At 41.0% G+C, this 26925-nt stretch overlaps 1 protein-coding gene across 3 annotated transcripts; it reads left to right on the top strand.

Annotated features, from left to right (window-relative positions):
- The first annotated feature begins 1404 nt into the window (after positions 1–1404).
- Positions 1405–26925, top strand: rad18 (RAD18 E3 ubiquitin protein ligase). 3 transcript variants are annotated; one of them, XM_030092790.1, is made up of 13 exons: positions 1405–1553; positions 2391–2469; positions 3514–3575; positions 3827–3897; positions 8166–8491; positions 8928–9027; positions 10507–10694; positions 11208–11278; positions 11564–11624; positions 16563–16688; positions 17277–17388; positions 23166–23210; positions 26563–26925. In XM_030092790.1, exons 1-13 carry the CDS (start codon positions 1503–1505, stop codon positions 26660–26662), a joined length of 1392 nt encoding a protein of 463 aa, XP_029948650.1. In that variant the 5' UTR covers positions 1405–1502; the 3' UTR covers positions 26663–26925. The 3 variants fall into 3 exon arrangements, with proteins under 3 accessions (XP_029948650.1, XP_029948648.1, XP_029948649.1); XM_030092788.1 differs by having other exon boundaries at positions 8118–8491; XM_030092789.1 differs by lacking the exon at positions 23166–23210 and having other exon boundaries at positions 8118–8491.

Genomic DNA, 26925 nt, shown 5'->3' with positions numbered 1-26925 from the left:
TCCCGTGCACGGAAGAGGGGGACTCCATCTTCGCTCGTTTAGAAGCGCTCAAGTAAGATTTAAGTTTCTTTTACCTGGTGGAGTCTGTGCTGGAGCTGTGGCAGTGCTAGAAGCCAGTCTTTTCTTACTTTCTGGAAGATCCTGCTCAGTTGTTGCTCACTAAGCATCTGGCGGAGTAATGGCGGACAAAACGAAACCTAACCAGCCGGAGCGCGCATTACGTCATTCCTTTCAAATTCTCCCCAAAAAAATTCTGGTGCCGGACCGGCACTGCAACTTTCAAGTGACACTTTAGCGCTGTTAGAGGTACTTGCAATGAATATGTCAGGGCACATTGTACACATCATTAAAAATGTGTAACATATTTATGGTGGAAAATAAGTATTTTTAAGGTTGTAAAACTCCTTAATGCACCTTTAAGCAGATAGTGCAGTTACACTACATTGATTGCAAAAGCACTTCAGAGGAGAGATGTAACACCCATGTGTTATCTTGGTGGCCATTTACTTCAAGGAGACCTGAAAATTTTATGTCACATCATTGTATTTAGACCCTTAAAGTGCAGCATAGCCTTTATGCATGTCTTGGGAACAATGAGGCTCTAAGAGTAGACACAAGAACGTCTTATAGTGGCTTGTTAAAGCTGCTTGATCAATGACAATGGGAGCTGAAATGGCTTTACTTTACAGATTCCTGGCTAGCAGCGAAGATGTAACAGTTGTGCCACTGATTAAAAGTCTCTAATACAGTGGCTTTTCCGCCAATGTCAGCGTTGTATCCTGTATAATGTGACTGCAAACCATTTGCTTTTCATTTCTTGTCTGTGGATGGTGTTTGAGAATGAGCTTGTCTGGTGGGATTCTTTCTGTTTTGTCTGTTGAATGAATACAAAAATTACAGCAAAAGTCAAACATAGTTTGAGAATATAATGTCATGCAGGAAGAATTCTTAAAGTCAATGAAACCATTTTGTTATGAAATGAATTTAAAAAAAAAATCACCTATCAACTTGTCTGAATAGATTCAGGCAAGTGTGTAACACCACCAGCATTAAAGAATCTTCCAAAACAATTTCCAAGAAATAATAATAATAATAATAATAATAATAATAATAATAATAATAATAATAATAATGATAATAATAATAATAATAATAATAATAATAATAATAATAATAATAATAATAATAATAATGATGATGATGATAAGATGTTATAGGCTGGCAAGCTATACATTATTTATCTACGTATCTTTCCTTAAGCTGTTTTTTTTATATTTTCGTGTTCCTTATATGTTCCAATAATTAATTAAAAAATAAAGAAAGGAATATACAGCATTTGTGTCATCTTCCGTGTTTGTTTCCACGTCACGTGATCATGACGTACGTCCTCTCACCGGAAGTTGATCAGAAAACGTTCTTTGGCGGGTGAATGTCCTGCGAGAACAACTTTAGACAAAAACTAAACCGCTTTCTCAAACAAACTTAGACTTTATTTGCTCACCATGGCCCTTCCATTACACCCGGATTTACCCCCTGATCTTGCGTGTCTCAAAGTAAGTTTATAATTGTTTTGATTTCAAACTGCGCTGTGGTCGTTAATAACTGCAAGCTGTCTGAAACCACAGCTGATGAAGCAAACCTCTCTCTGGTTTAATGACCTGTTAAATTTAACATCATGAAGTGTCATTCCTACCCCAAACTTCTCCAGATAAGTTAGCGATGCGCTGATTTTAGCTAACTTCGTGTTCGCTAGCTTGAAGTAAGTTTATAACAATACAGATTTGAATACGGCCTGACTGCCTGGCGTGCTAATGAACAATTAAACATAGAACTTACCGCCTAAATACTACAACTCACAGTGAAATTGTACAGCCGACCGTGAGCCTGGAGATGTTTCACTGTACCTGATTTTAAGAGGAACAGGTGTGCTGAAACAAGCTGAGGTACCATTATTGAACCCACATGTGTTTGTAAACATTCGGGTTCGATTGCCTTTATTATCCACTAACGCTAGTTATATAACTACCAATTTAAGATCAGTGTTGTTCAATCTGCATCCCCACCAGTGTTTTGGCATTAATTTATTGTGAAGTTTTGTGGTGCACAAGGTATTCATTGAAGCATATAAAGAAATATTTAGTTGATACATAAGTAAAGAGATGCAAATTATTGCTGCTCAAATACCCCGCTCCCCTGATAGATCCTCTTCACAGTATAAACTAAGAACATCTTGACAAGCATAACACACTACACATGCTGAAAACTGCTTTTGTGGTCACAAGTCTTAAGTTTCCATTTATAAACCAGCAAAAAGTTTAGACACAAGCATCGCCTGCCAAAGAGTATGTTGTGAGATTTTCCTAATTATGTCTTTTTTTTTTTATCCACAGAACATTGATGCCCTGTTGCAGTGTCCAATCTGTTTTGACTTTCTAGATATTTCAATGATGACCAAGTGCTCTCATAACTGTAAGTAACAACCACAGGAATCCTTTGAGTTGTGAGTTATTGGTAAGAACTTTGGCAAACCTTGTGTATATGTAAAGGTAAGACCCTACAGTAATTATTGTGTTCAAGAAGCATTTTGTTTGTTTTGGGTTTTTTTTTTCACGAAAATCTATTACAACATTTTAAAAAGTGCTTTCGAAGAAATTATCAACTTGGGATCAAAACATAAGGAAGAGCATTCTTCTGTAAGGGTTAAACAAACTTGAGATGATGGAAAAATTTTGTCCACTTGCATAGCTTTGTCAAAGCTTCTCACTTGTCATTATTTTGGTGCGAGACTTCGTTTTGGTCTTTTAGTGAATCAGAGCAGGCAGAAGCACTGATGCCTTCATTTACCTACCTACTGTTGCTCTCGGTACTAAGCAACAGTAGGTAGGTGGACTGAGAGGGAATAGATGGATAGAAAAAGTGGGAAGATGGATAGATAGACATTGTATTTCAGGGATGTGTTCAACAGCCTGATGAAGCAGTTTTACAAATGAGATATGTGAAATATCAATCAAAGCATGATCCAGCACGGCATGCTGGATCAGCACATCTCAAACTCATTGGACAAATGCTGTATTTTTCCTCATGTGGTTTTCCCACTAATTGCAGTCTTTAAATGTTTCGAGTGAGAAGATCAATTTCCAGGGCTGCAGGAGAAAAAAAGTCAAATTTTTGTCTGGTGTGTGATTCTACCAGTGCCAGGTGTTTTTGGCTTTTCCAGCTTTGTGTTTGTGAAATATGTGGACTACGGCAGGCCCCCAGTCTCCTCTGTCCTCAGGTCTTCCTTTGTGATGAATGCAGTTTGCATACCAGCATTGTTCTGCTGAAATGTGCAGGACCTTCCATAACAGCTGCCTAAATGGCTCATTGTTTACACATTGTCCCAGTCTTTTTGAAATTGGGCTTTTTTAGAGGCTGAATTTAATGTATCACAGGCAGTCAAATAGATTACCAAAATATTTGATGGAAAAGAGCAACAATTGCACATTAATTATTATGCCTTGTGTTTTTTTGCAGTTTGCTCCTTGTGTATCAGAAAATTTCTTTCCTATAAGCTGCAATGTCCGATCTGCAATATGGTAAGTGTGGCCATGATTTGAATGTGTAATTGTAACCTCAGGTTAGATTTGCATAATCAGAACAATTACTTCCCCAGTTGGGGTGACACCTTCAGAAAATTAATCAGCATCAGTTAATCATTCAAGTGATTTATCAAACCAGGATGCTCCAGCTTCATGGATGTGAGCACTTTCTGCTTTGCATTGCTTCAGATTTTTCTGACTTAATTACCATGTTCTATCTGCCTTTGTCATTTTATTTTTGAAACCAGCAAATGACTGAACAAGATCTAAGAAACAACCGCTTATTGGATGAGTTGGTCGTCAACTTCAAAGCTGTCAGGTAAATAATATGAATAAACTTTATTTAGGTGTGTCTTTTTTATCCATGTCACTGTTTGTCGAACGATCATTGTAGGACAAATGTTAAGTAAAGGACAAACATTATTCAGTACAGGTACGGCATACATGTATCCGTAAACCTATTTTTGTGCCTGTAGTGTAATCATTGCTGCTTTGTTTTTGTCTTGTGTGCCATCAGAGTTTTTTTTTAAATGGTGTTTTAGACCACGACTAGGCTGGAAAAAATACATTTTATCACTTGATTTATAGTCGTCTTCAGCTTGTATTATTGATTTTTTTTTTCTTTTTAATTTTGTCTTCAGTGGTGGACTGATAATGGAGTAATAATAATGCCAGAGACTTACTTTGCAATCCTCGTAAAAGCTCTTCTCTCTGAATACAGGTTTTCTGCTTCAGCATCTCTCCAATTAGTATTTTCTTCATTCTGAGACCCAAAGAGAAAAGTGAACCAGTGATATTGTCACAAACTCACAATACGTCCTCCAGGCAACCTTTTCCTTTACTGAGAGATATGCACCACCTTTGGGGAGCGATTTCTAATTGTCTCGTAGTAATCTAGCCCTGAGTCAGAGATTTTGTGTAAATCAAATGGGGATTTTGTTTTCATTAACAGCAATCATTCAGGTTTTTCCTATATTGTGCTCGTGTGTTGTGTCGCTTCAGGGCTGTTATGTTCTCTTTACAACAGGATGTGGACACATGGAACAGTCACTTTATTTGAGCTAAAGCATATTTTTTGTAATTTTGTAGGTTTTTTTCCCCGCAGTGACACTTTAATAACAGTGTCCAGCTATACTCAAGGGGATTGTTCTGTTATTACAAACGCTGGCCACAGTGCCACTGGTCAACTTGCTTGTTGTTTTGGCGAGATACTTTTGTTTGGGGCGCGACAGTTGCTGAGGTGCAATATCTTGCTCATAGTTTGTTTGATTATCTAATTCCTGATCTTGTTCCTCACTTGGTTTGAGTTCACGTTAATATTTTTTCTGAAGTAATGAATGGAAACTTTACATGAATGCGAATTGTAGATGACGTCTCTGAAGTGTCACGAACCACTGTCACATTGAAATCAAAAATAATGGCACTTTGGAACTGGATTACTTTTTTTAATTGTATCCTATTTTATAGCAAGTAAAATATATATTTCTGTGGTTCGAACAATTTTGGCTTTTGTCCTTAGAAAGACCTCTCGGCCTTTTTGAAAGATGGCGCCGCCTCCATAAATCACCTCAATGTTATCAAGTGTCTGAACGGTCTCCTTTCAAACTTTAGAGGCTCTGATTGTCATCAGTGTCTCGAATGAGTTCATTACACTGCTGCCCCTTCCTTCACTTTTTAATTTCCTGTTGTCCAAAAGTGAGCGTCTGAAAATCTTTGATAGGGTCTTTGTCGTGAAGGATTTTTTTTTTTTAAATGTACAAATAGACATGTCCTCCCAAACATTGTTTTTCCAGTGTTTTGATCGCTGGCTTTGCTCACCCGAGGAGATACATTCTCTACACTCTGTTTCTGTTGAGAGTGTTCGGTTTCGGCTCGTCTGTCTCGAGTATTTTAGACAGGAATTTTTAAACATGTCCTCCTGTGTTCGGCACGCTCTCTGCTTCAGCCCGTGTTCAAGGCGCTCACATTTTTCAGCGTGAAAGCAGCGCATTAGGCGGCTGCTGGCTGATGACCCTAATTCAACGCCATCAGAGAGCCCATCTCTCTTGCAGATCATTAGCTGTTGTTCTACAGCGCTCTGCATTTACATTCCTTCTGTGACCAGCGAGCTTTTAGTGTCCCCTCTCGTTTGTTTACTTTGGCAAAAGTTAATGTCTTTCGGTTTCAGATATCAGATGTTCCCATGAAATATTCATAATCCTCGATGGAATAAAGCGGTAAAAAAATAAAAAATAAATTAGTGGATCAATTTTGCAGTCGGTCACGTGCGCTTCTGAAAAACAGTGACTTAATTTGTACTATTTGTCTTATGAAGTGTGCGTTTCAGCTCATGCACATAGAGTAGTTTGAAAAAGCGACAGTTGCAGTGACGCCGAGCGCTGTTGTCATGGAAACTGACACCCGAAACACGACAAAACTCGTTTTTGTTTTCATGTAAACGGGTTCTGAGATTGTCAAAAAAACAATCGAAATTTAGTAGAAGTAATCAGCTCAGAGCCTGGCGCACGACCAATCGCTGTGTTTTCATGCATGTTTGCTACTATTAGAGCAACAGCTCCAGCTTCTGCAAACTCAGTTGACTTATTTCCCAACGGCATACAGAATAATGTTATTTTTGTGTACTGAAGTATGTTGTAGCCATCTTCACCTCAAATTCAGCGAGGATCAACACCATCTTTTCCTCTAAGATCCTGTAGTTATAAACTTTAATCCAATTGACCTGTTTGCAGATCAGTGGATTGATCCATCGATTTACAAAACCAGTAAGAGGGTTCAAGCTCAAATTAAGAGGATGTTATTGTCTTCCTCTTCGTTACTTTGAACTGCTGCATGCACACATATGTAAAATTGGTGCAATTACTATTAAAATGCATTGACCTTTTGACAGTGTCCCACTAAAACAGGGAAGATTATTCTGTTTCTGTCAGTCTGACATTTTGTGTTTTTCCATTTTGTTAGGCACCTGGTTTATAATAGATTTTTAACAGTCTGATCTCGTATAAATTGGTTGCTTAAGAAAAAGAAAAGCACCAAGTCTTCTCCCTGATTCTGAATAATGAGGTCTGGGTACATATTAAACCACTATTTTTAGATCACCCCAGGTTCACCTATTCCATCTAAAATGAGTTCACACCCTGAAGTACTGGGTGTTCATTGCTAGTGGAGCTATAAGCATTAGTCTTGTGTTCCTAAATGTGAAATAACATTTTGGATTGGAGTTTTTAGCAATCAGTCCAGTTCATTTTTTTGTTTTTTCTGACTCTCTATTTTGTCATTATTAACAAGTAAAGCAGGCAGTGATAAACATTGAGAGAACCCCTTTTTCTTGCTGCTTAACTTCCGTTTTCTGTTGTTTGTGTCTATCCCAATGACACTGCAAACTTGGATCTTTACTTTTTTTTTTAGTAATCAGTCTAACGGGCAACTTTGAGGCTGCCTCATGTCTGTGCTAATTTATCTGCCACCTGTAGCAAGACACACTCCTCTTTCAGGCCTTAAAGCGGCATGACCGTCACACAGCAGCACCCATCAGGATGCTACAGTCAATAATGAGTATTGTTTAATGTTTCTAAATTTGGGTTAAAGCGTACACTCGGTGCTTGTTCCAGAACTTCATACGTCTCTTATAATGTGCTCCTCCGCCTGGCGTCTCTCCTCTATGACAACAGCCGGTAAACGACCAGGAGACCGTCGTACCGTTCGAGAGAAGACGTTCTTTCTCAAATGAGGCAGAAACAGTTAACAACTAATGGCAGTAACATAAAATGACGGAGCCTTTCGCTTTTTCCAGGTTGTGTTGAGTAACAACGCAGTTAGATAAGAGTTCATTCCCCACAGGCAAATTTAGAGCATTATTTCACTTATTCTGACTCATTTATCTGAAACTTTCTGTGCCATTTGACTTAAAATTTTCTTCAAAATAGACTACTCCTGAAATGTTACCATTTTAATCTTCATACCTGCATGTGGCTGGTGGATGCGCGGCACTGAGGGAGCAGATTTCCTCACGTCGTTGTGGGTACGATGTGTTCCCACATCACATTTTGTGTGAAGCCAGCGGTTTATGTGTGTGGTTTTTCGCATGTGTGTGCGTGTACCGACTCTAATGGGAGCAGTGAGCACAAATAAGTTTTAAATATGGAAAGGAGAACATCACACACCTCATTGGGCCCATTTTATTGCCAAGTAATGGCCCAGCGGCAATTTGTTTGCTCTCCACTTTTCCAAGACTGTCGCCAAAGTGTCTGCCTTCTGTAGCTCAGTAGAAAAACTACAAAATAATTGAGCAGGTGTAGTTCAACATTAAGAGATTATCTGAATTACAGTATTAGTGTTATCTTACTGAACATGCAGGATATTTTTTTAATTATCTTAATTTTTAAAGGGGCTTTTCTTTTTTATTATTTTTTTTCAATGCAACTCATGCAGAGCATGCTCTTCTGCATATAAAATACAATTCCAAAATGCATGGTTGTCTGAATGTCAAAATGCTTTCTTTGCACACTTTTGTTGATAAAACAAAACTTTATTCCTCTCCAGGCAGCAGTTGTCAAAAGCAAATTTTGACTCCCCTCCAATTTCACCCAGAACTCCGGCTTCGCTTGTCAAATGCAGAACTCCCAGTGGGAGGGGCCAAAGTGGCGGCGGCGGCTCAGTCCTGAGTCAGTTTTTCCAAAAGAAGCCCAGCACACCCCATCGAAAAGAAGCCCAGTGTGACGACTCTGTCGCTGACAGCGCTCAGCAAGTGAAGCCACAGGCCTCGCCGTCCCACCGTCCGAGTGGCTCTGACCCACATTCAAAGAAAACTCAATTTCCAGTGGTCGTGAAGGAAGAAGCGACAGAAGTGGAGGTCAAAGGAGTTCAGGTCGCACCTTCCCCATCGCCATCAAGCGACGTGAAGCCCGTTAACAAAGGTGTGGTCAGTTCACCTGTCGATTAAAAGCAAAGCGTCACCTCACATTTACAGCCGTCTCATTAATTATTGACATTTTTTCAGCCCATTCATGAACCTGCCAAAGAGTTTACACAAGTAATTAGTAATTTACACAACCAGTGTTACCAGTGTTACACAACAGTGAGGAGAAAACTGATGCTGTTTCCATCTAAAAGCAAAAAAAATAAAAATCATAGTGTTGAAGAATGTGTTGGTCCTCAGTCGTGTTAAATATAGCAGTCATGGATTTATGCTCTACACAATCAGTTTGTAGCATCAGTGTGTCAAAGGTCACTCTTTGACATATTGTTTTGTACTTTGACCCAATGTTTCATAACACTGCAAAGTATGTTTTTCTTTTTTTTTTCAATATGGTAACGGCACTTTGTGTTTCTTCTTTTTTTTCCCTTGTGCAGTGGAGTGCCCAGTGTGTTCTGTCAGTGTGTCCCAGCAGTTCATCAACAATCACCTGGACACGTGTCTGACCAGAGAGGAGAAGAAAGAAAGTTTGAGGAGGTAAATTAACGACTGAACAGATTAAGATGTTCCAGAGCAATTTGGCATCCAAAGGAAAGATACTTGCTAGATATTTGAAATGCAGCACTGCAGTCCTACGTATTTACAATACCATGTCTTTCAAGCAACACCGAGGTCTGAAGTTTTGAAGTCTAGTTCTCCTTCTGACTTTTGGCATATCTTCCACTTTTTTCGACTGAGGTAACAAGGACACTGTCAATCTTTCGAATTTTCATCTTTTATCCTTGATCCTTTCTACAAACTGTGCAGCAAATCACTGTCAACCCCCCTCTGCAAGGCAAAGCCAGGCTCGCCGCCCTTTGCACTGACAGTCTTTCAGACGCTGCATGTGCCGACTTGTCCTCTTTTTCCTAGAATACTGCAAGCTTCACTAAGCAATGGTTGTTTTTCATTTCATTGGTCAGATAATCATCTATTCCCCAATACGTTGGTTAGTCAACAGACTCACTTTCGGGAACTGAAATCTTCTTTTCCAGTTTGTTCATCTACTCATTTAATGACAAATTTAAAGCAGAAAACGTGCGGATCATCAGCAGTGCCACTGAGCTCAGAGTGTCATCAGCAGGCTGAACTGAGATACAGAGAGATGAGGATGTCCTTTGGCCGCATGCCGCGCTGATCGCCACTTCAGTGGCCTGTGGAGCCACATGAGGAATGCCACTCAAGTCCAGACACATTAAAGGGAGGTGAGAGGCTCCAAGTGTCAAGCGGAGCATCAAGGACAGAGCTCTATATCAGCCGCTGCTGTCACCAGACCAGCCTTTGGTGCTGGTGAAGTTACAGCGTGGGCAGGCGTGTCTGATCAATACAGAACTATCCTACACTTGGTGAAAGATGCTGTGATGAGCTCTATACTACCTGAGGAACATTAATGCAGTCATTGTGCCCCCGCACGAACAACACAGGATTAATTTCATCCTCATGGGCGTCAGTGAGGCGGTATCATTAAGGAGACTGAGGCACCTCAAACGGCGTGAACTGTACTTTCTTCAGATCTGAATCTCACAGAAGACCTCTGGGATCAGTGGAGTCACTGTGTAGGGTTCATAACTCTGTACCGCAGAACCTCAGTGACCTGAGGGCCGCCCTCACAGAAGAGCGGGATGCTGCGCCTCAGCAGACAATAAATCCATTTGTGAACAGTTTGAGACGTTGTTGTCAAGGACAGCATGACAAGTTCCCGAGACAAGTTCTGCAGCTTTTGTTTGAATAAATTGTTTGCAGCGAGGAAATCACAGTTGCTATAATATGTATAACTTTTTGTGAGTGGTGTAATTTGAATATATTCAGCATGGTAAAATCGACGTTTCTGTTATCCTCCTCTGATATGAGTGGGGGGAATTCTGCTTACATTCAGATTGTTGTTCCAGCTGAACAAAGAAATTCAGTACAGGAATGGAATTACGCTGTAATGTATGGTAATCATTGCACAAACACTGTTGGTCTGTACTGTTTCAGCAATCCTGCCAAGGCGAGGCGTCCGATGGCGAAACTGGTGTACAACCTCCTTTCGGTGCAGGAGCTGAAGAGGAAACTGAAGGAATGCCATCTTTCAGTGCAGGGTTCACGAGACCAGATGATCAAAAGACATCAAACGTTCGTCCACTTATACAACTCCCAGTGCGACTCCCTAAACCCCAAATCAGGTACGGCTACAGGACCAGTGTGTGAACGTACCATGCCCACTGTGATTGCAGAAACTCCACAGCATTGATTGCGCGGTGCTGTGGTGTACGTCAGAGTTCCTTAAATATGTTGACATGCCAACCACAACGGTCGCATTACAATATAGAGGGAGAGAATCAACCACATGGGAAAATCCAGATTGTCAGTAGAACACAGAGGCCAAAGAGCCACAGCTGAGAGCTAAGAGAATTACCTGTCGCCGCTGGAAAGGGAGAGCAAAAATCAATACCCTTTAGAGACCTTTCTATCAGCACTCTGCAGTTTCTTCAGGATCGTGTCGAAATTGTTGCGGCGCTAACTCCAGAACAAAAGAATTTCTTAAAAAAGTAAATCTATGGCAGATTAACATGTCGGTAATATACTTCGGTAATTTACAGCATCCTCACGGATCAGCTCTAAAACTAGACTACTGTATGATCTTGTGTAATTAAGATGTTTTTTGTATATGTATATTTTTTGTACTCTGTCAACAGCGGAAGATATTGCCAAAGAGGTGGAGGCTGAAGAGAAGGTTAAGAATCAGCTGCAGAAAACAGCCAAACCTGTACGTACCTGCTGCTTGAGTAGAGTTTAAGTTCTGTCTTAAATATATGTTTGAACTGGGACTCCCTCCTTTGACAATTTATAGTGTTCCTTAAGTGAATGTCATATCCTTGGAGTAGCATTTGGAGGAGGAAACCGAGTGTGTAAAATGTATATATTGAAACCTGCCGCAGATAAAATTCTCATTGAAGCTGCAGGACTTTATCATATCATTATCATTCTCTTTAACCATTGGCTATATTACAGTATATTATATTATATTACATATTATGTTATTTATTTGCAGGCAATGGTTTTTTCAAAGAAGCAGACTGAGAAGGAGATCGATGAAATGCATTCCAATTACAGTAAGTGAATTCTGATGAGTGGGCCAATCCTCTGTGTGTGATTTAGTTTGATTCCTGAAATGCAGCATTGATAGCTCTCATTGGTTAGCTAGGTCAGTTTTTCGGTAGTCAGTTGCAGCAGTGATTAGTGGCTGTGCTTTATATTGGGATAGCTGTAGCTTCAATGTTATGTCTGTTCTAGTATTTGTGGAAACTGTGACGCTCGTTTTAAGGGAAGATACTCAGACAAAGCACGACTTAGCTCAAAGCCGAGAAAAAGTTAAACGAACACTGGATATCAAAGAAACGTGTTTTAGTTTAGGGGCTGTATCCTGCTTTTTTTAGCTATTCCAAACCCTAGAAATGGCATTAACATGGTAATAGTTTATTTTTGGCGCTAAGGAAAAGTAATTTTGTGTGAAATAAAAGATTTTCTGGGGCTAATTCTGAAACCCGGAAGAGAAAACGCTCCGTTTCACTGAAAATCCCGCCTCTCCCCCTGTGGACTTTGACTGACAGCTACTTCAACCAATCAGCGCTTCAAAACAAATACGCTGGCTAGCTTTAGCTCTTTAGCTCTAGCTTCTCCACACGCAAAGACACGTGAAAACGTCTTTTCCTGTTAGAAACTCACCAAGCGCAGACCCTTCAGACTCTTGCTCTTGCTTGATTGTTGCTTTCAGACGATGGTTAAAGTTTATCTCCGTAATCGGAGTTACAAAAAGCAGCAACGCTGATTGCCGAGGGCCTGCGGGAGGGGGGCTCAGGGGAGCCATCTTCACCGTGTGATGTCAACGTGGGAAAACAGAGCGTTTTCACGGGTGCGGGAGGGGCTGCCTCTCTGAGCAGCACAAACACAAGGAAAGCTCAAACACACAGGCACGAAGGAAAAAAACGCTTTGGGGGTGTTTTTGGTGAGTACATAGCTATATAACAAGGTTAAAACGTACAAAAAGTGAATTTTGCATGATACAGACCCTTTAACTTTAATTTCCTCAACCACTGAATGAAATGTGGTCGTTCTAATCTGTAGTGAACGTGATGGATGAGTGGAGATAGTGTCTGCTGTGTTGAGGATAAAACACTAAACCAGAAGGTGGTTATGACCCTGACGGAGCAGCAGAGTTGAACAGAGAAAAGGCCGCCCTGCCCCAAAGTTATCAGCAGCAACATTATCCAGCAGGGTGAGATCCAAACGTTGCTAAGAAACTGGTGCGCCAGTGATTCCTTCAGTGTCAACGTTTTTATTGTTTCCAGAAGTACAGAACTCGCATTAAGGCTTGTTTATTAATTTCAGCACGACCAGCGACACAGGAGCTCCTTGTTCTTAGAAGAAAACACCTCTGAAAACTTAAGTCTTCACTGAAACCTGGAACCTTCCAGTTGTGGGACTACTTGCTCTACGTGAGCAGTGCTGTGCTGCGTTAACTAGTTTGAGGGGAGCAACAGATATTTTCCTTGAAAAACCAAACTTCTTTACTATACTCATAAGACATGGTTTTAGAGTGGAAGCAGTACCTGACATTTGACAAAACTTCCCTCAGGGAACCAAACTAAATTTGTTATCTTTAGTTCAGGTGAACACACACCTTTGCTTTAGGCTGCCTGTCCGTCATCTTACAAGCAAATACAGTGAGCCGAGCAGCGCAGCCATCTCTCGCTGCCTCTAACTCGTCCCAGGGGGAATCCCTGCAGTTCACAGGTCAACTGACTGATGTAATCTCCACAGCAGGTCCTGAGCCGACCCTGAGGGCTTTTCCCAGGTGACCACGCTCAGTACTCCTTCACTGGAACATCTTATTGCAACCTCTAAACCGCCTCAACCGGTGTCTCAATGTGGAGGAATAGTTGCTGCACTTTAAGTTAATTCAGTTTCTGAACTTCTCACCTTATGGTGAAGAGTGATGGCCACTCGCCTGCACAGAAAATGTATTTCAGCTGCTTGTGATTTCAAGTGTTTGGCTCCGCAGCAGTCCAGTGTGCAGCAACGCACAGAATATGAGAAATATAAATCTTGGGCCGATTCTCACCTCCTATCCAAAGAAGGCATGCTTCTTTTTTTTTTTTTTTGGGAAGTCCCATTGGCTTGCACTCCCAGGAACTGATCTGACGTCAGCAGCTTAATATTCTGCTGCAAACCGTTGAAGTGCTGAAGGCGTCTGCTGGAAGGGTTTGAAGTGGAGCCAGCAGAGAAAACCATCCGTCTTCTATCATCCCCGAACATTCATCTTATGTCAAAATATATTCCGCAGAATACATTTGGGCGCAAACATAAACTTCAAAAGTTTTAAAGACACCTCTCTGTATTGGAAAAGGAGAGATACTCAATGTGCAATATGCTGCTGACATGTCGATGACAAGCTGACGACGGCGCTGGAACTTTTGGACATATCAGTGCATTTATTTTGTCATGCTTTTAGGCTTTTACGTCCATCTGACAATGCACTACTGGTCAACTCGTTTTTCGTCCGAGTGTGAATCCATCATAGAAACTGCACTGTGGTGTTTTTGCTCCAGGAGTTCAGTATTTCAAAGACTATCCTTCTGAAGTCCTGCGCGTTCAAAACACACCTTTTATATCTTTGCCCAAGTAATTGAAAATATGCATATTCCGACTGCCACCCGGCCAAAACGTCAGTCTTTCTTCATTCAGTTTGGCGGTTCTCCATTTAAAGCCAGCCTCATAAACTGTCATCAACACATTACTCCAGAGAGAAACAAGCAGAATAACTCTGTAGTGAGTAATTTAGCAGCAAGCTGAGGGATGAAAATGTCAAACCGATGAATTGACTTACTTTGGTTTTTTTGCCCCAGCATGCATAATAGCCAGTATTTTTTTTTTTTCCGTTGTGATTTATAGACTTAATAGGCTTTGTTTCAGATGGTCTTTTTTTCCCATTTGCTCTGAACTCATAGATAATAACTCAAATCCAGACACAGAACTCCAGATCCGGTTTGTGTTTCCATCCCCGGGCCAGTGGTCAAGCAGGAGCAGCAGCCTCGAGAGAATATTTATCCCAAGACCCGTTGTCAAATCGAAACTTGATGAAAAGCTCGTTGGAGAATAACTCGGTGGTGCAAAATTCTAAATGTTTGAGAAATGAATGTGACGCACTTGGGGTAGGGTTCTAAAAATAGCTGCAGTGCCGCGATATCCTCTTGATGTATCGGGGTGGTGTGGATGACTCACGCTGCCGGTGCGCCGGCTGGCAACTGAGCACAAGCTGCAAACTTCTTCTGCACTGAATTTACCCCAAGCTCAATGTCTGTTTCTTAAGTGGAAACAAAGCTGCTTGCATCAATTTCTTGGTATTTTCATACACTGAAATATATATATATGTATATATGTATATATATATATATATATATATATATATATATATATATATATATATATATATATATATATATATATAAAAGGGCAAAATGTAGTAAATTACGGCTGAAGACATGCTCCTCTGAAATTTGACTTTAATGTTCTTCTCAGTAGTTACTTCCAGAGAGAAAATGATGTTATTGGCATCAGTTGCTTTCGCACTCTATTATGTGAATAGCTGCCTCTCATGAAGCCGTGAGACCTCATCACTTACAAGTTTAGAGCTGGTGTCATTTCCAAAACCTGGAAGGAGTCGCACAACTTTCTGTCACTGAATTTATTGGATTAGAGCGTAATCCATTTTTCCAGGAAAGTAGTTTTCGGCGATACAGTCATTTGTCTCTCGCTGGGAAATGTGGCAGCCGAACATGGACCGAAGCTGTTACATACTCGTCCAATGAGACGGCCGATCGCAGTCTGTCAAAGCGAGTTCTGTCCATGCCCGTGTGACCACGTTGGGGGTCAATTGGATTTTTTAATGAAAATTCTCAAATGTCAATAAAAAAGAAAAATTTAGAGTACATTATTTTTTAATTTTGAGAATGAGTCGTGATCCAACGAAACATTTAGGGTGATACAAGTAATTATTTCATTAAAAAATAATAATTATTGTCATATGTAATAATTCTGAGCATAATAGTTGAAGAAAAACAAAAATACTCTTTGTAAAATCTTAGGTGTAAACATTGCAGCAGTTGCAGATTATATGTAAAGAGCTAAAAAGCAAAGAAAATTTCTTGCCTATTAGCGTCAGGGAGAATTGGGTTCTTCTGAAACATCACTGCTCAGTTTGCGTCCCTGAGGCTGAAGCCACTGCTGGGTGCCACGCCGTTCCAGCTTTGTATTCGGAGGCTCGTGCCGCTGCACTTTGAACTCCCTGCACCACAACACACAACATCACAGCAACGCAAATTAAAGCGTTTGCGAGTCTGTCTTTCACCTCCTCCCTGTTCCCCGGTCTTTATGTTTTGTAAATGTTGTTGAGTTTCTGTTTTTGAGTCACTGCCAGACAGAATTCATTCCCATCCTTTGTATGCAGACTGTAATGTCTTTTTACTTCAGCCTCCACCTCGGTATTGAGAGCCACACTAATCTCATCTTGGAGCTCGTATACGACATCTCCCTTTTTTTTTATATTTAAAAAAAGATTTTTACCACCAAAATGGCTCAACCTTTCAAGGTTGACTGAAAATCCAGATGTAAAACTGATATTCTTTTATTCTTGTCTCAGTGAAACATGAGTGTGTGTTCAGTATTAATATTAATGCTTTAGAAAAAAAACGCACTGTGGCTTATTTATTTATTTATTTTTTTTTACAAATATATACTTTTAAAGCATTGGTGGACTGCCAGCGTTTGTCACCTTGTTGCCACCTGCTTCACCGAAGCACCCGGTCAACTTCATAACCTCAGTTTGATTTATGGGATGCTGCTCTGCGTTCGCTCCTCGCACGGAGCCGCCAGTCGACTTCCTTGTCCTGTACAGGGGGATGTTACAGTTGCATAATGTTATGGTGCAAAGGCCATTAAGCGTTTTCCCCTTTCCCTAATCCTTCCTCCTCCACGCTGCGTTCTGTCTACAGGGAAGCGGCACAGCAGCGACTTCAGCCGCCTAATTGCGCAGGTCCGGGGTCGCCTGGAGACCAGCAGACACGCTAAACAGAAGGTCACCGCAGAGAAGCAGGATGCTCAAGTAGCTCAGGCCGCAGGTAAGACCCACCCTCATTATGTGTTGCGGGGAATAAATTACATGTCCATAAACCCCTCTGGTTTCCTTTAGAAACCATCATCGCTGTGCTCAGTTACATCGTTTTAATAGTTCTAAAGATTGTATTTGTACCAATAGCTTGCCACAATTTATTTGCTGTTGCTAAATCTTGACAACACGATCACCTGTGTGTGTGCTGGAGTTTCTCAAATAAACCTCAGTCGTCTTGTTTCTGTCCTTGTCTGCATAAACAAATGTATCTGTTTCAGTAGAGCGGTCTCACGTGAAGAGTGGCACAAATGGGTTTGAAGTAAAGTTTTTGTAGAATGTCATCATGATATGTTTTTAATATTTGCATACCAGCATGGTTCCAACATAATTAAAACAAAAATACATCCTTAAGTCTCTTATTTACTTTTATATACTTTGATTGCACTTTAAACAGTGATGCGTTGTGTTAAGAGCATAAATTAATCAGGATAAATTTAATTTGACATATTCATAGTTTTGTGCTAATATCGTTTGTCTTGCCCTAATCAGCAATTATCATCATAACATAATATTTTGTCTTCCTCGGATCCTGTTGCAGAATCAACCAGTTCCCTGGTGATTAAGCTGGATGAAGAAACAGACGGGGAGCAGTCTGCGAGCAGGACTGATTTCCCATCCAGCCCCGCCTGCAGTGACGTGTCTATCAGCAGGTGAGGAAGATGAGGAAGGCGTCGGGATTAAATAGCAGCAGGAGGTCACCTTTAAAACTCAAACTTTAGCTGCATAAAGAGGTGCATCGCTGGGTTTTCTACTTTCAATTAGTTTGAGAAAGATAACCAATAACTTGATCAAAGATTCCTTTGAACCTTGAATATTTGTTGCAGGAGAGAGCCGAGAACTTTCTGTGACGACTGAGAGAATTCAGAGTGCTTTGGGGGCATTTTTATCTTCCTTTCTGAGCTTTTTTTTCCCCCCGAAGGTTCTCCTGTGGCACATATAGCTCAATCTTACTGTTACTGCAGTTAATGGAGAATTTAATACGTACAATGAGAGACTGGCAAATACTGATCTGCTAATCTGTAGGAGGACAGTAAGGGACATAAACAGTCCTCCTCAGACTGCGCTTATATAAAGGCAGGCATACACTGGCCATAAAATTTGTAAACTTATAGTTTACTGTACTGATTATTAAAGTGACACTGGATCTTTGCTCGTCAGCTTTTATAACACAGAGTAGTGGAGCCAACACTTCAGGCCCAAACTGAGATATTAGTGATGCTGCCATGAAAGCTACATACCAAATGCTGCGGTTTTACAGGATGTTATTTAGACATTTCACTCTAGATGTTTTAAACTTAAACTCTTCGCCACAGCTGAGAAAAACCTTAAAGTTTAACTTTCAAGGATATTATGACAATATGTTAAAAGTCCGGCCAACCGGAGATGAAATAGTTCTGTGTTTTCTTCCTGAGCTAAGTCTGGCACTTCTATAAAGTAATTCAGCAGAGCAGCATGAACCTGATCTCACTGCGAGCGTCCTCCACTCTCTTACTTTTAACTGGACTGTCATAAAAAAGCTCTCTTTCCTCTGAAGAGAAGGATGAACAACAAAAAGAACTGCTACATTTGGTACTTTCTTACATGTGTGGAAAAATTTGGTTAAAATTCTCGATGTTTGCTTTGCGTTTGTGATTGACTCTGTGTGTAAAGAAAAGGCAGAAAACACTAAATCACATTTATATCTGCATTTACTTTTGTGATATATTTCATCCACTTTTACAGACGTCTTCCCAACATTTCAGCGAAGTAGACCAGTTCCTATTTTTTTGGGTATTCAACTGATTCAACTTTTTTTCCTTTAATCAGTATGCAAAGCATCAGTGTGAAATTATGCCGTTTAGCCCGTGTTTGATTAAAGCTTTGCGTATAATTATGAGGAGAGATAACTGGCCATGTCTCAGTGCGGCCGAACACACAGATCCTGTATCTGAGACTCGGGAGCCAGATAAGCTCTTTGACCAAACCGTTAAAAATGATCCTGACAGCCTGCTGGCGGTTCTTTCAGCAGAAGGCAGCAGGATTCAGGGAAACCTACAATTTTAAATCTGGACAGAAGAGAGGTTGTGAAATTTTTGCACGCTTTCTGAATTGTTTATGTTACACTCAAAAAAATGATTCATTGGATGAACACAGTTAAAATGTGTGCAGGATTTCCACACGAAAAATATAAGTAGCCCCAACTCAAATCAAATACATCTACACAGGACAATATATTTGAGATTGTCCAACTTGTTTTATTCCTTTAGATCCAACCAAAACTGAATTCTTCTGTGTAAACCAATATAATTGAGTTCGTTCAACTCCTTTTTTGTCAAATATGTCAAATACAATGGCTGCCCGGTACTAAGTTGTTAGAATGATTAGTTTTATTTAACCAATTATGATTATTAGGAAATCCAATGCTGACATTGCTCATTTGGGCTGATGCTACAGAGGATGCCTCAGGCCTTTTCTACTCCCAGAGGCAATTGGGAACTTTTCAATAGATGTAGGAGCAGTAGCAGTACCTGATTAAATGCACAACACTTCTCATTCCAGGTTTGACATGAAAAGTAACTGAACTATTTAGTTAAACTGAAGAAAAAGGACACAACAAAACACAACTACCAATAACAGTATTAACATCAGAACATTGAAATAAACCACAAAAACAATGTTTAAATCTTGAGTATTTCATCCCAAACTCCCATGATGCATTGCAGCACTACCACCACTACAAAACTACTGTTCAAACATTTATTTTGAGTTGAAGAGTGGTACTGGGGGCCCAATGAATTACAATGAGGTCACATTTATGAAACATATTTAGGTTTTGTTGGACATAATATGCCTTAATTAAAAAACTGACTCTAGCCCCTCTTAGAGTTGACACATAAAAATTTCGTTTTCCTGAGTGTACGGACGGTGATTTGACTGAACAATCTGAACTTCACTTGCACTATTAATTAACAGGCGAATGCAGTACATATTATAAGTTTAAAAAAAAAACGTTTTAACTCAGGAGCCTTTAAACTACTCAATCTGAGACGTGGCTGAATTCCAATGATCCAATCATTCATCCACGTGTACTAATGACCCGGCTCTGATGAACCATGAATTTCAGCCCATGTCCACAAGGACTTTCCTTAACCTCTGCAGCCCTCCTCTGGATAATCCATAGTGCAAAATCCAGACAATAGATCGACTTGAGCTTCTATTTTTTCACTGCGATGTTATATATGTATAATTCTGCCCAGCAGCAGCAGCAGCGATGTGCCCATATGTGCAACAGAAGTTGAAGTTGTTTAACTGGATGGAAGTTCTCTTTGCACATCTATGTCCATTTCCTGAGGCGTCACAGGTTAATTAAAAAAATTTCATGCGCTCAGCACACAGCAGCTGTCTGAGTAAAGCTGTCTCAACTTCAAGCTGAAATAAATAGATCCTTTCAGATTTTGCTCCATTTGTTGTTTCTGAAATAAAGGCATCCTGGAAAGTTTCTCTTTTGTTGAAGTCCAGCCTCAACAAAACTCCATGCTGTCAATACTTACAAACTCTCTCCATGTCGTAGCATAGCACCAGTTGTGGGTCAACGTTTGGAATAATTAGTTTTCGGCACCACGCTGTGCTCGTTGGTCGTTTCCCTTCAAAAACTCAGCAGTCGTGACTCTGTAGTCGATGGCATTTCATTAGTTTGCAGTGTATTTCAGCTGGGAGCAGCCATGTTGCTGCGCTGTGGAGTGCCTGTAAATGAAATATGATATTATAATTTACTCCAAGCAAGCCAGAAAGCTTCTCTACATGCAGTCAACATCAGCAGGTGCGTATCACTGGCATGGCACTTCTGCCAGAGGGCTTTGCTTTTGTGTCTACGTGGACATTTCCAGACGCCGTCCACGCCCAGGTTAGACAGGTTTAATGGATCGAAGTTACGCTCAGACTGCAGGACTCTCTCCTTTAGTTTCACAAGTGAAAAATCTACATGGAAAAAGTACTCGTCCCATTCTCAAATTCTTAATCATTAAGATGTTTGTTTGCAAACGTCAGATGAGTCTTTATGTTCGTTTTCAGTCAGCAGTGGTTGTGGCTTTGGAGCTCTGCCATGGATGCCATTTTGGCCCATTCTCTGCCTTCACGGAGGCAGCTGAGGCCCGCAGCTCTACAGATGTTGTCCTCCCAGATGAGTCACCGCTGTGCTCGTGGTAATTTCAGGAGGCCGACCCCTCCTGGGAAGGTTCACCACTGTTCCATAGTTCTCCATTAGTGGATAATGACTCTCAGAGTGATTCGCTCAAGTCCTAAAGCTTTACAAATGGGTTTGTCACACTTTCCAGACAGATTGATATCAGTTACTTCATTCTTATCTGTTAATATATAAATTTGTTGGATGGTCTTAAACATTTAAGTGGGAGAAATATTCCAAAAAATTAGATTTCGAGGAAAGTGGAAATACTTTTTTATAGCACTGTAGATGTATCTGCACAGAAGTATTGGACGAACCTTTCAGTGTCTACTGAGGAGTCGCGCAGCCTGTCCTGTAAAGTATTTGTGCAACAGACAAAACAATGCGCAACAAATGAGATGTATTTTGTTCTGGAATTAGCAGCAAACGGTTCCTAAATGGGTGCAGTGGCCCTGGATCAGAAAACTGATGACTTGGATATGTGAGAGAGCTTTTGGCGGCGGTAATAGAGACCACTTTGTGTTGTGTCGCTCGAGGGCTGCAAAAACCAACAGCAGCGTGCGTCGAGCCAACATTCAGCCACAACACATTTAAAGAAATAAATCCCAGTTCCAGCAGTTAACAGGGATAATCGGTTTTGTCTGATAAACTTCGGGACGTTTTTCCACTGGTATTGAGCCGCTGCTCGCAGTGTTATTGTCCGTTAATGACAGCTGTGTTTGTAAAGATGGTTTCTGCCTCAATCTTTGTTGCATTGATTCTGACTGCGGCCTATAATTTCCTTTATTTTTCTCAGATGTGTGTATCCTATTGTGTGCTTAAAGGCTAATACTGGTACATACGTTTGAGATTCAACTGTGTCTAAAAGAGTCGGACTCTCCTTTGGCAGCGGGATTGTTGTGAAGTGAAAGTTTCCACTGGCAGCAGCCAGATGAATGAGGGTGATGTTGAGACACAGACAATTACCCCAAAAAATAGTTGCTCCTTGATAACTGCCTCATACTGTTTTCTTGGTTTTTGTCTAATGAACCCATAAGACTTTCTTCGTGACGCTTGTCAAAATGTGTTTTGTTCAGGAAGTGACATTACCATTATTTCTGCGGTTAATAACCGCAAAAAAGAAAACTTTCAAAAGTTTATCAAGGTTCCTGCAGTGCCCTCATTGATCCGCTCTTCACCCCTGTGATTCGAGTGTTATGAAATATGAAGCCCTTTCATTTCATTTGTTTTCGTTTCGGTCTTTTTATTTGCATATTGTGTCCTCATTGAAACGACTCTGTCATTGTTACAAGGACAGCCTGTCTGGTCTCCATTTGCAACGGTTCAGCTGACGTGATATTTAGTTTTAGATGGTTCTGATGTGGAAAAAGTGCAGCATCTTTTGCCGCGCTCCAGCTGTCACATTCTGTCCAAACACACTGGATTCACTAAACGGTGGGAGTGCAAATAATTCCTTTATTTCTTATTTTCATTTACAAGTGATTAAACATGTTAGATTAAAAGGTGAGTCAAGTGAGTTTCTGTTTTCCAGCAGTTCAAAATCACAAGCAGATGCCACTTAGAAGTGCAAATAAAAAGAATGGTGGGGAACAAACGAGCGCTTGGTTGACATCGCCGCACAACAGACGCCCGTTAACGCCGGTGTACCGGAGAGAAGATATGAAACTGCTTCAACAGAAGCAGAACAGTCGTGCTGCACTGAAGCGACAATGGAAAAGTGAGCCTGTTATTGGTGCTGAGGGAGTGGATTTACTCCGAGCCCCCGCGGAGCGTGAATGCCCCAGAAAGATGAGACCAGCTTCACAGAACACGCACCAAACCCATCCAACGCAGAAACCCGTGGTGTGTTCAAGTGCTCCTCAGGTGCACAGGCTTATAGCGGCTCACCTCCGCAGCTCCCTGACTGACAGCATAAATGGGGGGCTGAAATAAAAGAAGAAGCAGTTTTTATTTTTCCTGTGCTCGGTCTGACTTTTTGTGGTTCACCTGAGGCGCGCTCATACGACTGCAGACTTCAAAAGGCAGGCGAGCCACCGAGGGTCTGCGCTCATGTCTGAGAAGTCCAATTTTGCATTTATACTGCAGTCAGAATGTTAAGAGTTTGTAACATTTAACATTCAAGAGTTGTTTTCAGGACGGTTTATTCAGTCAGAAGTAGGGTTATTACCTTTTTATATTGAAACGGTAAATAATCTGCATCTGGAGATGATAGCAGATAAAAACCAACTCGGCCTCTTACGTCTTCTTTTCTGTCTTTTCTCCCAGCTCTCTTTCAGACATCTTCGGTCCCGAGCCTGCCGAGAGCCCGGAGTAAGTGAACACTCGCTATTCTCAGTCCCTGTGATACAGGCTGTTTTCTCTGTGGCGTGAGTAATCGCCGTTTTGTGGCGATGCATACGTTGCAGGCCGACATACCATTCCCATCCTTTCCAAATACTTGTAGAACTTTTCTGGTCCGCCGCCTCAATGTCTCACGCCTTATATGTTTCAATAAGTTCTTGATAGGGTGAAAAACCACAGTGGAATTCACTCTAACTGAAAGATCGGAAGTGAAATGGCATTTTTCCTCCAGCTGTAGCATCACACGATGTGGCGGACAGAATCTGTAGATCAATATATTGAAACAAGAAAGTTGGGTTTGCCAGACAGAAGGTGCACTGTCACATCTAAAACAAATAAATCTAAGTGCATTTTTAGCTGTCTTTCTTTATATATTTGCTGGAAGGAAAAAAGGCTAGAGATTTCTTACATATTTCTCAATCCTTTACTGAGGATAGTGTTGGACTGTGAAGTAGTTTTTATTGTAACATGAACTATCTGAACTCTTCTGATGAGGAATGTATGCACAAGTATGTTGCACAAAAGTTTAGTTGAACTTTTATGTTTCAAAACAGTGACCCTGATCTAATGGTAAATAGAGAATAACTGTATTTAGTTCATTTTTTTACACTAAATGTTGGAAAGGTCTCTGTGGCTGTCCATCGTTCTGCTTTTTCTGGATGGATTGTGAAAAACGCAGTTGTTAACGGAGATAGCGGAGAGCACAGCTTTTATTGAGTCAGCCTTGTCAACACATTGCTGCCATAAAAGCCAACTTTTTTTCATTTTATTTTCTCCTAGTTTGTCTCCCAGAGCTCCTGGTGCTTGCTTTCACAAGTTAACATTCCTGGAAAAATGATTTCATCCAATTGAATGATCAGAAAGTGAAGCTATGTTAACGATAAATCAGATTTTCCAGGGGCAGCTGTGCTCTTATTTTCAACCAATTATGTCTGTAACAAGCGCACTGAATATTAATGCTTAAGCTCGCGTTAATCTTATTTTTTTCTTCTCTCATATTGTCATTGGGTTATTCCTGTCATAATTTCTGTAAATTACTTTGACAGTACAATAAGACAGACGCACTAAACGCTCCATCCCCAGCGGGCTCGTATAAATAACTGCACCGACGAAGAGCTCATTCACTTGCGAACCACGGAGTGCAATTCTGAGTCATACTCTCAAAACACCAGGGTGGTGTTGTCTTGGCTCCACCGCATTGCATCCTTCTCCCACTTTCCCTGCCTGACTCGCTGCCTTTTGCTGCTGAGCCCACATTTCTGTCTGAAGTTACGGGACGTACCTTGTTGCGGCCCAGATATCATTATTTTTTTTCTTCAATTAAAAAATCGCGGATGACATTCGCTGATTACCTAAACATGAAATTAATTGGAAACAGTCAGCCTGTTGGAAAGCTGGCTGAAGCCGATGTTCAGATTAAACCTGCTGGTATTCAGTGGTGCGATGCCCTCACATGACTCCACTCTGTGCAGCCGTCACACACCGAGCGAAGACCTCGGAGCGCCTCGTCCGTTCACTGAGCAAAAAGCCAAGTGTGTGTTTGAAAGGAAGCTTTCTTCTGTCTGCCGTGGTTTTATCACCGTCCTCCGTTCCATCTCAATCCGGAGCAAAGAAAACCATTGAGATGATGATGGTGTGAAGTGTGGACCGGGAATAAAGCAGCAGCCTGTTTATCAGGAGCCCCATCGCTCAGCCGCCCACATGTCGACTTAAAACCCAAATTTCATTAACCCCGATCCATTCAGAGAAGATAAAGAGGCTGGGAGCTTGCATGTAGCTGGAGGGTGATCTCCATCCACAGTCAATCAGCTGAAGAGGCCCTCCGCGTGAACCTCTAAGTGATCCCACATGTAAGACGCTGCTGTTACAGGGCTCCCTTTAGGGTCTTTCAAGTCCAGTTTTCTGAACATTAGTGATGGAGGAGATCTCGGAGGGATCGCCAGTTGATGTCAGGGGTGTTTCATTACCGGGGTTGTAAGTCATCCCTGCATGCTGGACTCCGTTGCCCAACAGGAGGCACATCCACAATGAAGGAAAGAAATATTGACGTGGTAATTGTTTGTTTGCTCACTGGAGATGTTTTTCTGACAATATAAAGTGGGAATCGTCGCTCAGCAGTGACTAATTTCAGACTAATGTCAGGTTGTTATTTGGAGAGGATTTTCAAAGCCACGGGCATTTAATAGACAGATTAATTTTGCTGGATGTCTTGTTTTGGTTTGTCCGTCCTTCTTCCGCACTGCTTCGTTCAGCTTGTGGTCGGTGCAGAGTTCGCGGTGGACAGGTCGCCCGTCCGTCACAGAGAGACAGGAACTTTATGAGCTTGTGTTTGGTCTCATACCAGCTTGTATCCCAACGATCTTTATCAAAGCACGCATCTTTCCTGTTGGAGGCAGAACATGTACACTCGAAGTATTCATGACTCTTCAGTCAATCAAGTGTTTTCCGGTGAGTCTCGGTCTGAGTACCCTCCTTTTGTTCCCTGCACCTGAGCAAACATCTGCCTGTTTTTCATATTTTCCCACTTATCTCTGCTTGCGGCTCAAAGCGATGTCGCTCTGAAGAAGAATAGCCTCGATTTTTTAATGGTCAGATTCGGTGTCTTTAGCCACATAAAGTCTAGAATGGAAATACTTTGTCCTTGGCTTTGCTGGACTGACAGGCGCGGCTGAAAGAGCTCTGAGCTCGCAGAGGCAGCCTTCCTTTCAACTGGCCACACAGAATGATTGTGTTCTGCTGTGTGGGTGCTCTCCTCTCGCCCGCTGAAATGTATTTCCTGGAGGGATGTCAAGCAGGCTGTGACCAAAGATAGTGTTTTTTTTTTTTTTTATTATTCATCTATTATTTTTTTATCGTATCTCGTGAGCAGCATGACAATCGAGCATCAGTGTTCTGGTCTGTTCCCCTCCCTGCTCTGCTCAAAGCAAAGACACTCCTGATGCGAACCTGAAGTTTGTCTCTCTCAAGGGAAACGCCAGGAAATAGGCATCCACTTCCTGTGTCATTGTACTTTATTACGTCCTAACTTTTTCATAAAATGCAGGACTTGATCCCTCAGTTGCCCATACATTTTTTTTTTTTTTTTTTTTTACTAACAAAAAAATAAATACCTGTACCTTTCATGTGTCCAGTTTACAATCTAGCTGGTTGCTCATAAATTTCATAAAGTTGTTTTAAAAAAACAGAAGCATCTCTTTAACTTGTAACTTTTCTTCAAACATCAGAATGTTCAGGGAGCTATCCTATTGTGTTCCGAATTTTTTTTTAATTATTATTTAATTGACATAAGATGACTGGGTTCTTTAAAAATCTTATTTCACAGAGACACGGAGAGAGCTTCACCTAGAAAGCGAACGTCCAGCTCCAGAGGCGAAGGCGTGGCTTCGTTACCCGTCTCTGGAAAAAGGAGGCGCAAGACCTGACTGGAGAGCTTCCTCGTTTCTGAATAACCAATAAACATTTGACTGACTTGTTCTTTTTCTATCTCATTAAATTTCCACTTGCTGACTTTTTTTTTTTTTTTTGAATTTGCTGCCACATTGTTTTGTATTCTTACGATGTCATTCAGGCAGACATTTGATCATTTTACTTCCAACACATCATGAGTTCAGGGTTTGCTTTACCTTTTTTTGAAAATGTGGCAATTTTTTTTTTTATTTTTTTGTTAAAAATTAAATGCAGTTGA

Source organism: Salarias fasciatus, chromosome 5 (genome assembly GCF_902148845.1).
Source record: "Salarias fasciatus chromosome 5, fSalaFa1.1, whole genome shotgun sequence".
In the NCBI taxonomy this organism is placed as follows: Eukaryota; Metazoa; Chordata; class Actinopteri; order Blenniiformes; family Blenniidae; genus Salarias; species Salarias fasciatus.
Note: the sequence above shows the minus strand (reverse complement) of the source record. Positions and strands in the feature narration are given on the sequence as shown.

What these genes read in the sequence shown, in the direction of transcription:
- rad18 (XM_030092788.1), top strand. Translation starts at nt 1,503, where the DNA reads ATGGCCCTTCCATTACACCCGGATTTACCCCCTGATCTTGCGTGTCTC. An exon ending in CGTGAAGCCCGTTAACAAAG is followed by an intron (nt 8,492 to 8,927) that starts GTGTGGTCAGTT and finishes TCCCTTGTGCAG; the next exon opens with TGGAGTGCCCAGTGTGTTCT. An exon ending in TGCAGAAAACAGCCAAACCT is followed by an intron (nt 11,279 to 11,563) that starts GTACGTACCTGC and finishes ATTTATTTGCAG; the next exon opens with GCAATGGTTTTTTCAAAGAA.